At 40.4% G+C, this 14,252-nt stretch overlaps 1 protein-coding gene across 1 annotated transcript; it reads left to right on the top strand.

The window, feature by feature from the left end:
• Nucleotides 1-345: 345 nt before the first annotated feature.
• On the top strand, nucleotides 346-13,642 carry psmd2 (proteasome 26S subunit, non-ATPase 2). Its single transcript, XM_038693056.1, has 21 exons — nucleotides 346-514; nucleotides 1,732-1,788; nucleotides 1,878-2,042; nucleotides 5,462-5,583; nucleotides 6,957-7,181; nucleotides 7,283-7,441; nucleotides 7,835-7,979; nucleotides 8,175-8,235; nucleotides 8,339-8,485; nucleotides 8,663-8,769; nucleotides 9,100-9,227; nucleotides 9,472-9,559; nucleotides 9,648-9,810; nucleotides 9,971-10,072; nucleotides 10,264-10,415; nucleotides 10,564-10,647; nucleotides 11,164-11,332; nucleotides 12,033-12,127; nucleotides 12,233-12,359; nucleotides 12,481-12,599; nucleotides 12,915-13,642. Exons 1-21 carry the CDS (start codon nucleotides 392-394, stop codon nucleotides 13,095-13,097), a joined length of 2,721 nt encoding a protein of 906 aa, XP_038548984.1. The 5' UTR covers nucleotides 346-391; the 3' UTR covers nucleotides 13,098-13,642.
• The last annotated feature ends 610 nt before the right edge of the window (nucleotides 13,643-14,252 follow it).

Below are 14,252 nucleotides of genomic sequence, written 5' to 3'. Positions count from 1 at the left end.
GACAGCTTCTATTATTATTATTATGTATTTAATCGAATTGCTTAAAACTGATCGACACACATTTTGTTGAATGTGTGTATGTGACTCTGCTTTGTATATGGCGTCAAATGTATCACTCCAGACGTGGATGCGTAAACATACTACTCAATAGCACCTCAAAGTTGAAGTTTTCCTTCGGGCCTTAAAACTGTTTTGAACGGATAATTTCTATCTTTTCACCGCGAAGCCGTTGCTCATCGTTTTCCCGTGTTTTGTAGGACTTGAACTACCCCTAATGCCAAATCACCACCAGCAGGGGCGGTAAAGACAAACCACAACACACTTTCTATACTGAAGAAGAAGAGGTCCGCTCAGTTACCTTTGCTAGCCGACAGTTAATAGAGCTGCAACCATGGAGGAGGCAAAAAAGAAAGAGAATAAGCCATCCGAAAAGACCGATGAGAAGGACAAAGACAAAGAAAAGGGGCAGCAGTCCTCTGGGAAGGATAAGGATAAGAAAGAGGAGCAGGAATTGGTAAGATGGGGGTATTTTCCTCATTCAAATGTGTCCTACCTAAACATACATGAGCAGTGGATGTGTTATTTTGCCTTAGTCACTGCCGCAGTGACAACATGGTTGAGCAGGCCGGAGTCATTGCCACTCATAGATGGATGCCTGACAGACTCAATTACTTAAAATATTATTCTCATGTAAATCACACACTCTTATTTGTTACAATTTCGTGGCCCTGAAAAGTCGTAGAGAATGAACTCTCCCAGTTAGCTGCCTTTAGCCTAGCTTAACGCAGCCGGTAAGCTAACGTTAGCTTGCTAGTTGTCATAGCTGTTGGCTGTACTGTTAGCTTTTCTCGCCGAAGTGCTAGCATGCTCCGCTAGCCATGTTTAACATTAGGTAACGTACTGTATGACACAGCAGCTAACATGAAGTCAAATAAACATTTAGGACACTTATTTTAAACCAACCTAACGTGCACTGTTACAGCAGGTTTGGCAGTTTAGTTTGCTAGTAGTTATTCTAGTGTCACTGGGCAGATGTTCTGGTTAGTGGACTGCAAACATGGATATCTGTCGCTGTCTTATGTATGCTTTGTGTAATATTTCAACATTCATAGTTGGTTAACATGTTGTTGTTCTTACAATGAACAAAAACACACCCTAATAGGTTCAAAGATAGAAGAGTAAACTAGTACCAGATGTTGAAATTCAGTTAAAAGAAAGGGCTTTGGGTCATAACATTTTATTAAATAAACTATAGTTTAAAATAGCTGTAAATGCTCCAGCCAGGCATTCACCATTTAGGTTATATATGAATGGACAGCTACATTAGAAATCAACTAGGACTTCTGCCCTGCCAAAGTAGCTAGTAGACACAAAAAACACTTTACTGTCAAAGTTCAAGATCATTCAAGTGGTGGCTTGTGGTAATTTTTCATCCTAATTGTGTATGCTAAATGGTATACAATGCTTGGCATCGTGCAGCGACAAGGTCATTAGGTCAGTAAATTAATTTTTCATAATTATTTGTTCCTATGGCTTTACTGCAAGTATTCAAAATAATTGTCCAATGTACTATACTCAATAGCAACAGCAGTATGGTTGTTTTCAATGTAAGGTGTTAATACAAACAGCATTTGTGGACAAAGGCAGTAGTGGCAATAAGCCCTTGTTTAAAAATAAATAAATAAATAAAAATAACAGACAATTTTATTCTGTCCTTTCGCTCCTTCTCAGTCAGAGGAAGACAAGCAGTTACAAGAGGACCTGGAGATGATGGTGGAGAGATTGAGTGTAAGTATTAGATTTAGCTTAACAACTATTGTGTGTCAGGGTGTAAAAGCCTACAAGGCAGAAAACTCACTTTTTTTACACATTGGCAGGAGATGAACACAGCACTGTACCGTCCTGCATTGGAAGAGCTGCGCAGACTAATCCGCTCCTCAACCACCTCCATGACATCAGTGCCCAAGCCCCTCAAATTCTTGCGCCCGCACTATGGCAAGCTCAAAGAGATCTATGACGGCATGGCTCCTGGGGAGAACAAGGTAAGGACCCAGACCCGAAGGTCTACCCAGTGGTTCTCAACCTTTTTTGGACCAGCGGCCCCCTATCCATTATCCAGGTCCCTTACCGGCCCCCATCAAAAAAGATGTTTGCTTTGCCCTGAATATTGTAGATTTTTTTATTGTTATTAAAAACATGGAAAAGGTAACAAAAAAGCCATGTGAAAAGTAATTATATTTAACTAATAAGTGAATGTTCCTCCCAGAAACTGTGTCTGAAGCCAGATACTGTTTTCTTGGATGGGGCACTTAATAAGTGGGGGGTATGGGGATCCTCCCCCAGAAGATTTTGAGCATTAAACAGTTATTTTCCTGCATTCTGGTGAAAATTTCTCCTCCAATTTCTGCCTTTTCTACACCAATTTATGGTGGAAATGTGTAAAAATTCAGGTGGCAGGTGACAATTCAAAATATATAATCATATAAGAATATAATCTAGTTAGGCTCTCAGGCATTCTTATTGCTTTTAAATATTTTCCTCCTATAGATCAACTTATTTAAAATTAGCCCTGCTGAGTCAACACACATGATTAAGTCTTACCACCACTTTTGTGGGCAAGTAACCTATTTAAATGTGTTTGTGGCCCCTTTTCATCTCAGTAATAAATTAATCCGTTTTAATTCAGTTATTGACTGGACTTTATTAGCTCATCTGTTAATAACTTATCGTAACTCAGTCTTTTCCCACAGAATGACAGTGTAACTGTGGCGCGGATACAGCGTGCTAGCCTCGAAAACCCAGCTGTTTTCTAACATTAACTTGGCTCTCCTTATTAGCTAGGCTCTTTACATGCTTGCTAATAACTTTTAATAGCTGGGTCTTCGACATTGACAGCGTTGTGTTAGACAGATTTGTGCAGCTGTATTAACGAGGGAGAGAGAGCGAGGGACGGATGAGAGAGACGAGCGAGAGGATGTGCTACACGAATACGCACTGCCTACAGCTCAAATACGATTTTAAATAGGCCTAGTAAAAAAATAAAATAAAATCAAAAATCAATATGTGGCGGTCAGCACTGATATTGTGGCAGGCCGCCACAAATAAATGAATGTATGTGAAACTCTATAACTTATCTGCTCATGTTGAAAACTCTCTGCACATTCAGAATCTCTCCCACATATCTGAGTTCTCTAACATGTAAAGAAAAAAAGTCGTAATATTACGAGACTAACGTCATTAGCCTATTTAAAGAGAATTCATAATATTTTACTACATGCTCTGTACTGCATTATGTTACTGATTCGCTGGAAGCATCCCCTCGCCGTCTAACTGACAAACCTGAATGAGACGAGGAGGTGATCATGCTGGGGGAAAGCAAAACTAACCGACAACACCTGTGATCAGACAGAAATCTCACGAATAATTCCACACCTCTGATAAAGTGCCGCTTAAAGTCCCCAACAGAGCAAGACAGGGCTTCAGTTTTGAACGTTACATTTTTATAGCCTACTGAAACTACTGTATATGTCCGCTTTGGCACAAACTGTCTGCGACTCACAGCACGAGGTGGGTCCACGTCACTCGCTGATGTCGTAGCTAAGTTACTCTCAGGGTGAGTCCGACTGCGGAATATCCCTCTTGTAAATGTGTAACCACTGCGATAACAAGACGTTCACGTTGTATTCCTCAGAGAAATAAACACTTTTCCACCAAGCAAGAGAACGTAAATTTTCCAGAGTTTACGCAATAAACGCCATGTGGGTAAAAATTTAGAGATGATACTCTGACTTCGTGTTCCCGTGAAGGCAGCACAAAGCTGCACCACAAGTAGCTGATGGAGAAAAATACAGTCTCATCCAGTCGCAGTGGACTAAACAGGCAGGTTTTAATGTTGTATGTTTTTTGCAAGAAGTTTAAAGTTTAAACTCGTATTGTTAATGTTAAGTGTAAACTTGCCTTAGAATTTCCAACCAACAAACGCCCCCCCAAAAGCAGCTCAGTGGCCCCCGCTTCCAAAATATTGCTTCCAGCGCCCCCCATCGTCCTCGAAACGCCCCTGTTGAGAAACACTAGTCTAGACCCAGGCATGAGATGTATGGTGTAGAAGCTTCCTTACCAATAATCACCTGTTCTGTGTTTTCCTCAGAGTAAAACTGACAGCAGTATTAGTTTAAAACAGTGGGTCATCTTTATATCTTTTATAACTTTTCTCAGTCTGAGTGGTTCTGACCAGACCAGGCATCTAATCGAGACCTGTGTTTATTTGTCAAAATGTGTTCCCTCACCATGTCAGTAAACGGGGAAGGCGGCTATTTGGGACTCAGCTATTGATTGAAGTTTTACGGTACATTCATTAAAAATTACAACGAAGCCTCCCTCAAAAGGAAGAATATCGAGGCTCCATCCAGTGTGCATGCACCAAGACCAAAAGAAATGGACACTTCAGGTGCTTCTTAAAAGATACTTTCTTATCATTGTTAACACAGTGCATGTCTCTGAGGAAGGTGTCTGCTCCTTATGATTCAGGAATTCATTCTTATGTTTCACATTTGTATTTATTATAGTTTAAGTTCTCATCTTTGTTAATCAGGTATATATCCCATTTAGTCCAAAACTCTTCTCCCTTTTCTTTCTGTAGTAACCGAATATCATAGGTTTAATACTATATATGATGATACAATCTATCCATTTGTTCAGGGTATTTAAGAAGCCAGTATCTTGTAATTGCCTTCTTGCTTTTCTTAGATATGTTTCCTAAATAGAGAGAGGACAAGTGACCTCTAATATCAAATCCTAATAAACTGTTAGTGGTGGCTTAAACATCAGCCCAGATGCGTTGTAAGATGGGGCAATGGGGCTGTACCGAATAGTTTGAAGCTTCAGTCATAATGTCAACATTTGAATTCTAAATCAACATTAGAAAACTATGCAGCTTCTTAATTGTATAATTTTTTTCATGCTACACTATTATTAGTATTATTTATAGAATTAAAGATTCAAAGCTTCATTGGAAAACCTCCAATAGAAGCTTCTAATGCAAAAAAGGAGGGGGGTGATATTTGGGTACATTACCATTAAGTGCCCATTAATTGTTCAACCCTATCTTTTAATTTCTTGATAAATATATTAGTTGTTTGGACTGTACAACTACTACTTAAAAAAAACAAACACATAATTTCCCTGAGCACAAAGTGATGTCTTTTTAAATGCATTTTTGGACCAAGAGTCCAAAATGATATTGAAATGTAAGACTGTGAAAAGCTGCACATCCCTGCTTTTGAGAAGCTGGAACTATCAAATCTTTAGCGTTCTTTCTTGAAAATGTACCAAAATAATTTATCAAAATAGTTGCCTATGAATGTTCTGAAGAGCAAGAAATCAATTAATTGTCTTATCGTTGCAGCTGTAGCCTTGACTACAGACCCGTAGTTTAAACTGTAGATGGTGTTTGTATTTGCAGCGTTTCTGTGCTGACGTGGTGTCAGTGCTGGCCATGACCATGAGTGGTGAAAGAGAGTGTCTGAAGTACCGTCTGCTAGGCTCCCAGGAAGAGCTGGCCTCCTGGGGACATGAATATGTCAGGTAAGACACGACTCGACATCATCAGCCAATGCTCGTGTGGTTATTCGCGAAGCTGCGTTGTAAACAGAGGAATGCAGAGATTCTTTTATGGTATTTATATAATAACTATACAAGAAAGATTTGTACTGCTGATTTCTATCAAACAATTCAGTTCTGTTTTCAATTGTAATTAATCATGTCATGTAGGGGTGTAACGGTACATGTATTCGTACTGGACTGCTTCGCAGGACTTTCGGAACGGTGCACATGTGCACTGAAACATCATATATTTGGCTTGTTTTGTGTGTGGAACATACGTAAATTCCGAGTTTCCACACAGACACATTAACTAGTGGACCAAATATCCGCCTTACAGCACTGTAAGTGCTCCACACAAGCAGCCGCTTAAGCCCCGCCTCTCACTAACTGGTGACTTAAGCATCATGGCCAGACCTTGAAACCCCTTCCTTATTGTTAAGGTCTTCTGTTTGGGAACACATTGGTTTCCAGTGAAATACAACAACGAACAAGTCAATAAGACGAAAGCAGCGGGCCGACATTTGTCAGTAGTGATCAGGTATGTTTCTAGCAACACGTCAAACTTGCTAACTCACTACTAGTATCACACAAAGGAGAACGTCACTGTAACAAGGGAGAAAAACAAAAACGAGCACAGTGCAAACGCCTTTCGGCATTTAAACAGACTTTAAACTTCGGGAAAAGTTTTTTTTAAAGTTTTTTTTTTTTTTTTTTTTTGTCTGAGCAGGCCTTCAAGCTGGGATTGATAATGCTCATAGATGGAATAAATTAATAAGAAGAATGCTGCACTGTAATTATATATTTTACTATATTTTATTAGCTATATGTGGTATTGTTTTGGGAATATTTTATTTAGTGGAGAACTTGGTAGGATTTATATAGGCAGTATTTTATTTTATATAATTATCATGTGTAATTTAAAGTTTGTTTAAAAAATTACTAAAAGTAAAAAACTAAATTTGGATGTTTACAAAAGTTTGTTTACCTTATGACTTCAAAACTGAGGTACACACCGAACCGAGATTTTTGTGTACAGTTACACCCCTAATGTCATGACATATTGTTGACAATTGTTTGGTTTGGAAAAAGAGACTGAGTTTCCTGAGTACAATGTCACCATAAGACTCATTGTGTGTAGAGTACAGGCTAAAGGTCACTCTTCTGATTTGGAATTTATGACTTAACATGACTGACATTGGGGAGAAAGCTTTTATACATAAACTGGGCAGATGCTGGGATTTATCTTCTCATTGAAAACAAGACATTTTAATATCTTTGGACACCTATTACTGTATCTGCTGTTTGCCTCATTTCTTGGTGACAAATACGCCACCTTTCTATCTTTCGTCTTCCAGGCACCTGGCAGGTGAGGTGGCAAAAGAGTGGCAGGAGGTGGAGGAGAATGACAAGACACAGCAGGAAACGCTGTTGAAACTAGTGAAAGAGATTGTGCCCTACAACATGGCCCACAATGCAGAGCATGAGGCGTGCGACCTGCTGATGGAGATTGAGAGGCTGGACATGCTGGAGGACTACATCGACGAAAACGCCTACGGAAAAGTCTGCCTGTACCTCACAAGGTGTGTTCAGGTTTTACACATTGTTTGTAAAATGCAAACCTTATTTTTGAGCGGGTTGTCAAAAAGAGGAACTCTCTAAACTTTCTACCTCGCTCCTCCAGCTGTGTGAGTTACGTTCCCGAGCCAGAAAACTCAGCGCTGCTGAGGTGTGCCCTGAACATCTTCAGGAAGTTCAACCGTTATCCAGAGGCCCTGCGCCTGGCCCTGATGCTCAACGATGTGGAGCTTGTAGAAAACATCTTCACATCCTGCAAAGACATGTAAGGACTTCAAAAACACTAGAGCGTACAAGCTGGTCACGGTAATGATCAAAGCTATTAACCCATCAAGTCAGATGAGCACAGCATTAGTTAAAGGATAGGTTCACATTTTTTGTTTGTCTTACAACAATAGTCAGGTGTCCATACTGGCCAGGTCCTTTCCTAACATGCTTCCAATGTGCATGATGGAAGACAAAATTCACAGTACATTCCTGAAGCCGTATATGGCTTCAGCAAAGCTTGGAATGTGTTTTTTAGCACAGAACAAGGACTCGTATGAACAAGAGGAATGTGAAAAGTACATACTTAAAGTTTATTTATTTATTTTAAATCTGTGTGCCTGCTGTGTCATATTGTGAGACGTATGAAAGACAGACTCTCTCTGCCTTGCAGAGTTATCCAGAAGCAGATGGCCTTCATGCTGGGTCGCCATGGCATGTTCCTGGAGCTTAATGAGGACGTAGAGGACTACGAGGACTTGACAGAGATCATGTCAAATGTGCAGCTCAACAGCAACTTCTTGGCCCTGGCCAGAGAGGTAAAAGACAAACACCGGAAGGACATTGGGGACTGAAATTTAATACTTTTAACTGTAAAGCAAATTACTAATTCAAGAGTTGTGGTAAATGTGTGGACTTTGTAGGATTTGAATGTTGTTGGGTTTTTTTTTACCATGCCTAGAAAAATGTGTGCTTTTCTTTTATTAATTACACACTTGTCTCGTCATCCCCAGTTGGACATCATGGAACCCAAAGTCCCAGATGATATCTACAAAACACACCTGGAAAACAACAGTAAGTCCATCTGCATGTTTTTTGTTTTTACTGAAAATTATTTTTGTTTTATTAATCATTAACTGATTGGCATTTTGCATGACCTCCGTGCTGTACGCAACAGGGTTTGGAGGCAGTGGCTCCCAGGTGGACTCCGCTCGTATGAACTTGGCCTCTTCCTTCGTGAATGGCTTTGTCAACGCTGCCTTTGGACAGGATAAACTGCTCACAGACGACGGCAACAAATGGTTGTACAAGAACAAGGACCACGGTACAAAAAAAACTTGGATGTTGTAGTACTCTACAGGCCCTGTAGCCATTTTACTCAGTGCACTTTTCTTTAGTCTTATCTAATATATAGACATCCATTTATTTTATTTGGGATTTTTGTCTTTCAGTGCATTTTATTTGATCTTGCAGTGACTAAAGATGATATAAATGTCCTCAGGTATGTTGAGCGCTGCAGCCTCCCTGGGTATGATCCTGCTGTGGGACGTGGATGGCGGTCTGACCCAGATTGACAAATATCTCTATTCCTCTGAGGACTACATCAAGGTAAACATCGGGCTAAGAAGTATTGGAAACATTTCTATAATATACAGTAGGTCATAGTACTTTCAGATATGGTGGTAATATCACAGCCATATTAAGGCATATCATTAAAATATCACTACCTATTTTCCCCCATGTCTGCTTTTTCGTAATGAGATGTCACTACAACACATTAGCTTAAGTTTAGAGTAGATTGGACCAGGATAGCTTCCTTACGGAGTTTTAAATTGAACTTTTTTTAACAACTTATGGTCTGTTATCTACTATTATTACCCAGGAGGAAAAAGTGCCTTTCTTGTTTTTCTTACACCCACGTCATGTCTTCCTGTGCAGTCTGGTGCCCTCCTGGCCTGTGGCATCGTCAACTCGGGTGTGAGGAACGAATGCGATCCAGCCCTGGCGCTGCTCTCTGACTACGTCCTCCACAACAGCAACATCATGAGGATAGGAGCCATCTTTGGGTGAGGAGACCCATGTAGGCGGTTAAACATCAGACCATATGTGCAAGGACAATTTTCTAAATTATACAAGGAAACTTCATCCATCCGTGCAGTATATAGCTTTTTAGTTATTATTTTGTAAGGGTTTCTGTACTTGTCTGTACCTGTCTCTGGTCCTTGTACTGCTGTTAACATTTAGTGGTCAGTAAATCTTATGATGGCACATTATAGCTGCGTGTCTTGATCCTTGTCGTCTTGGTTTCAGTTTGGGCCTGGCCTACGCTGGCTCCAACAGAGAAGATGTCCTTTCTCTGCTTCTCCCTGTCATGGGAGACTCCAAATCTAGCATGGAGGTATGGATGATTGTTTTGTCTAAGAGGCTCCTCTTGCTTTACAAATGCTAAGTTTAGCAACATTCAAGCGTGTGTACTTAATCTCAAGGTGGTTGGAGTGACAGCGCTGGCATGCGGTATGATCGCAGTAGGATCTTGTAACGGTGATGTGACCTCCACCATCGTCCAGACCATCATGGAGAAGAATGAACAGGAGCTAAAAGACTCTTATGCCCGCTGGTTGCCTTTAGGCCTGGGACTTAACCATCTAGGTAAGCGTGGGCAGCCACAGGCCTCAAAATGATTACCGTTTGTGATGCTTCTTAAAGGTTCAGCTTTTTCTGAACCTTTATTTTGGTCAGGAGCTTTTCTTCCCTTCACCTATGATACAGCTGCCGTAACTACTCTGGTTGTGTTCTTCACTGTCCATAGGTAAAGGAGAGGCGATTGAGACGACCCTGGCAGCTCTACAGGTTGTACCTGAGCCTTTCCGCAGCTTTGCAAACACACTAGTGGATATCTGTGCATATGCAGGTCAGCCTCATAGTACTGTCTTCCAGCCATTTAATAGTTGTTTCAATGATCTCAATTCCTCAATCTCTGATTTTATTCACTTCTGTGTAGGCCAACCATTCACAGATCTGCCTGTAGTGCAGTGTCTGCTGATTTTGATCTTCAAATCTGCAAAATCTCACTGTAATAATTTGCCTCTCCCTCCATCTCAGGTTCTGGTAATGTGCTGAAGGTGCAGCAGCTTCTCCATATCTGCAGTGAGCACTACGAAGCCAAGGAGAAGGAAAAAGAAGAGGAAAAGGACAAGAAAGATAAGAAGGACAAAGATAAGAAAGAGACTGCTGCTGACATGGGCTCCCACCAGGTAAGGACTAACTTATTACCATGATTATGCTTAAACATCAATTATTTCTCTTTTTTTGGTAGTTCCTTTCCTTTATCAGCTTTATTATGGATGCTTGTGAAGTTTTCTATCTGGGGGGGAAAGGAGTTTAATTTTGTTTTTCTCTCAGGGTGTAGCTGTTCTTGGTATTGCCCTGATTGCCATGGGGGAGGAGATTGGTTCAGAAATGGCACTGCGAACATTTGGACATCTGGTCAGTAGCTCTTCTTACTGTCAGTTTCCTATTCTCATTTGACTGATTTACTGAACACGTAATTGCTCTACCTACCTCAGTTCTACCAATTTTGAATCACTGTTTTCCTTCCTCCGAGTCTGTTTTAAAGAGACCTTTGTGTTGTTGTTTGTTGGGTATGTTGACTTTAAAAGTGCTATCAGACCTTTACATTCTTTTGATCCATATTGTATCATCTCTATTTCCTCCTGCTCCATATTTTCTCTTCTCTCTTTACTGTTATGATCTGTCATTTGTCACTCTGTTCTTACTCATCCTGATGTCCTTAATAATTCTGACGAAGACCATAGCATAAAGTTCCTTAATGGCATGTGTCAAGATACATAGCTATTATAGTTATATTACACACAGTTTACTGTGTTCTGACATTTCAAGTAGGCAATTAAAATAATTAAGGCCAGATCTTTGTTCCTCTCCTGGCCTTTTAGTGATGCATTTACACATTTGCATTTATTTTCTCTGTATTTATATCATCAGCTGCGTTATGGTGAGCCCACCCTGAGGCGAGCGGTGCCTCTAGCCCTGGCTCTCATTTCCGTGTCCAACCCTCGTTTGAACATCTTGGACACCCTCAGCAAGTTTTCTCACGATGCTGACCCTGAGGTGTCCCACAACTCCATCTTTGCCATGGGCATGGTGGGCAGTGGTAAGTGGAATTATAGGCTTTAGATAGAATAATGTCAACTGTGTGTTAACAGCTGTGACGATGCTACACCCTGTAAGAGTGTTGTCAGAATTTTTGACTCTAGGACCCAGAAGCCTGTTTTTATCTATAAATAAATCATGTAAAGTAATTGTCATGTTACCAATAGTAGTATCATGAAATAATATTGACAAACTTAAAGTGATACAAAATGGAATTAATAAAATCTTGCTTAATACATGAAGCCTACACTATTTAATAATAAACCCTCATTAAAAACTTTCTTAAAAACAAACTGTGTTAAAAATGTTAATATTCATGCACCGATATCATACATTACCTGCTGAAGGTGGACAACTTTAAATTTCGGGAACGTTAGAATTGCCGTGAATATTTCCATTTCAAAATGGCTGCTTATTTTGTGTCGAGGCTTGGTGTGCTGAAGGTTTTTAAACTCAACAACTGAAACTGAACTGGAAAACTTTTGAATGACTAATGCACCAGTCATGATGAAAATGCACTCATTTGCAATTTGAAAAGCTGACCCACTGACATTTTTCACCAGACATGTCATTGAACACTTCAAGGTGTATGTTACATATTTGTCTCTCTGTGATGCACAATAACGCCTCCTCTGGGAGTGCCTCTGGTGTTAACTTTCTCAAGATGTTTAACAGGCTCTTCATTTTTTCCATTTTCTCAGGCACAAATAACGCACGTCTGGCTGCCATGCTGCGGCAGCTGGCCCAGTATCACGCCAAAGACCCCAACAATCTCTTCATGGTCCGACTGGCTCAGGTGGGTGGCAACACAAAAGGCACTCTGTACCAGACACACAAGTGAATTTTTGGGAATGTTTGTGTATGAGCTGCTATTGACTGGCTGCTGTTTGTGCCTCCACAGGGTCTGACTCACCTGGGCAAAGGCACACTGACACTCTGTCCCTACCATAGCGACAGGCAGCTGATGAGTCAGGTCGCCGTGGCTGGACTGCTCACCGTGCTTGTTTCCTTCCTCGACGTCAAGAACAGTCAGTACATTTTCCTCTTGCTGCTTTTTGCATCTTAATTTTGTCCATTTCTGTTTTTATAACTTGAAGGTTGTACTTAACTGTGTTAATATTTCCCCTGATGTTTAATCTGTGATTACAGTAATCCTGGGGAAATCGCACTACATTCTCTACGGCCTGGTAGCAGCCATGCAGCCACGTATGCTGGTCACCTTCGACGAGGAGCTACGACCACTGCCTGTCTCTGTCAGAGTTGGACAGGTGAAGCCTAGGAAAATTAGTATCTGTATAATTAGTCTGACAGGAATGTTTGTAGAAATTCTGCTATTTTCCAATTATTGTATATGGCAAGGTTACTCTGTTCATGAAAATATAAAAGAAACTGCTCTACTATACTCACAAAGGTTAAGGTATATTAAGAATATTCAGACATCTAAGTATTAGTGTAGACCACCTGACATATTCAGCCACAGTAAATATGTTGTTGAGAAATGATGGAGAATTGTGGTCTGAGGATGAAGGGAAAATGCTGTTTAACGAATATTTATATATGTTTTTTGTCTGATCTGTCTTCAGGCTGTAGATGTTGTGGGCCAGGCAGGTAAGCCGAAGGCCATCACAGGTTTCCAGACCCATACCACGCCAGTGTTGCTGGCTCATGGGGAGAGGGCTGAGCTGGCCACAGAAGAGTACCTTCCTGTCACCCCCATCCTGGAGGGCTTTGTTATCCTCCGCAAGAATCCCAGCTATGAAACCTAGACTGCGCCTATTCTCACTGACCTCTTGCTCTGTTTGTAAGGGTAGCCCTCCAAGGCTCTTGGCAGTTATATTTAGTTGTTTATTACATGGCTGAAAAGAGCATGGCAGGCCTATCCTTCTTCCCCGCTGTGTCTTCTCACTCCAACCCAGCTTCAGCAGCCATTAGAAATGTGGTTGGGGTCTGGTTAATTGGTCTGGGGGCACTCGGGGAGGGTAAAACTGGGACCTCATCCACTTTACATAGATGGTTTCCTCATTGCTCTTATTTTGATCCACCCAGGGCTAGTTCCAAAGTGGGAACTGTTCACCAACCTCCTGTATATGTCATCAGTAAATGGATAACAACTGCTCAATCCTCATCAGTGCATCAGATGTGTTTTTCCCCAACTACTTACATCCTCAGTCATGTTTTGTAATTAGAGCAGTTTAAAAGTATGTAATCTTCATCACGTTTTTCTTTTCTTTTTTTTTTTTTTCTTCTTTGGTTTTTGTTACAGTACTGTAAAAGTTTAAATCAAAAATAAAAAACTCCGATCCACATGGTGGAAATGTGTTGCCTGTATTTTTATTTAAGTGCAAACCTACAAGTGTATGTCAAATTAAGGAGGCTGCTTCTCCAGAGGGAGGAGCTGTTTAGCTAGGTGAAGGAATAGTGTCGGGTACTATACACACTTTTCTCTACATACATATATACACTTGTGTATAAATTTATAGAGGAAAGTAATGGCAGCAATTTGGAATTGCGGATTTCTACATAGAACAAAAGCAATAGCAGTGACATTAGCATAGGTGTGTGTTGGTCAGATTTTTTTCTACATACCTGTAATAAACTGATAAATTGTAACTAACTTTCAGTGGATATTAAATACTCAAACAGAACTGCAATAAACTATACACATTAAATAAGTACAATTTGTTTGTGTTTCTAAACATCTGTACAGCAGGTATGACACTTCCTCTGCATCCTTCTCTTAGGCCAGGTTTTGGATTGATGCCATCAATTAAACTGCATCCTTGGTTTCGAGTCACTGAGTTCAGTTCACTTTAAGGACATAAGGGTTTTGTATCAGAAGATTTGATTTATTATTGACAGAATTGCTTGGTGGTTGTTTTTTTTTTATGTCAGTTTAAAGGTTAGATATGCTGTAGTGGCTG

The sequence above is a fragment of the Micropterus salmoides genome, unplaced genomic scaffold (genome assembly GCF_014851395.1).
Source record: "Micropterus salmoides isolate LMB-PRFRI ecotype aquatic unplaced genomic scaffold, ASM1485139v1 Ms_hic_scaffold_3, whole genome shotgun sequence".
NCBI classification, from domain to species: Eukaryota; Metazoa; Chordata; class Actinopteri; order Centrarchiformes; family Centrarchidae; genus Micropterus; species Micropterus salmoides.
Note: the sequence above shows the minus strand (reverse complement) of the source record. Positions and strands in the feature narration are given on the sequence as shown.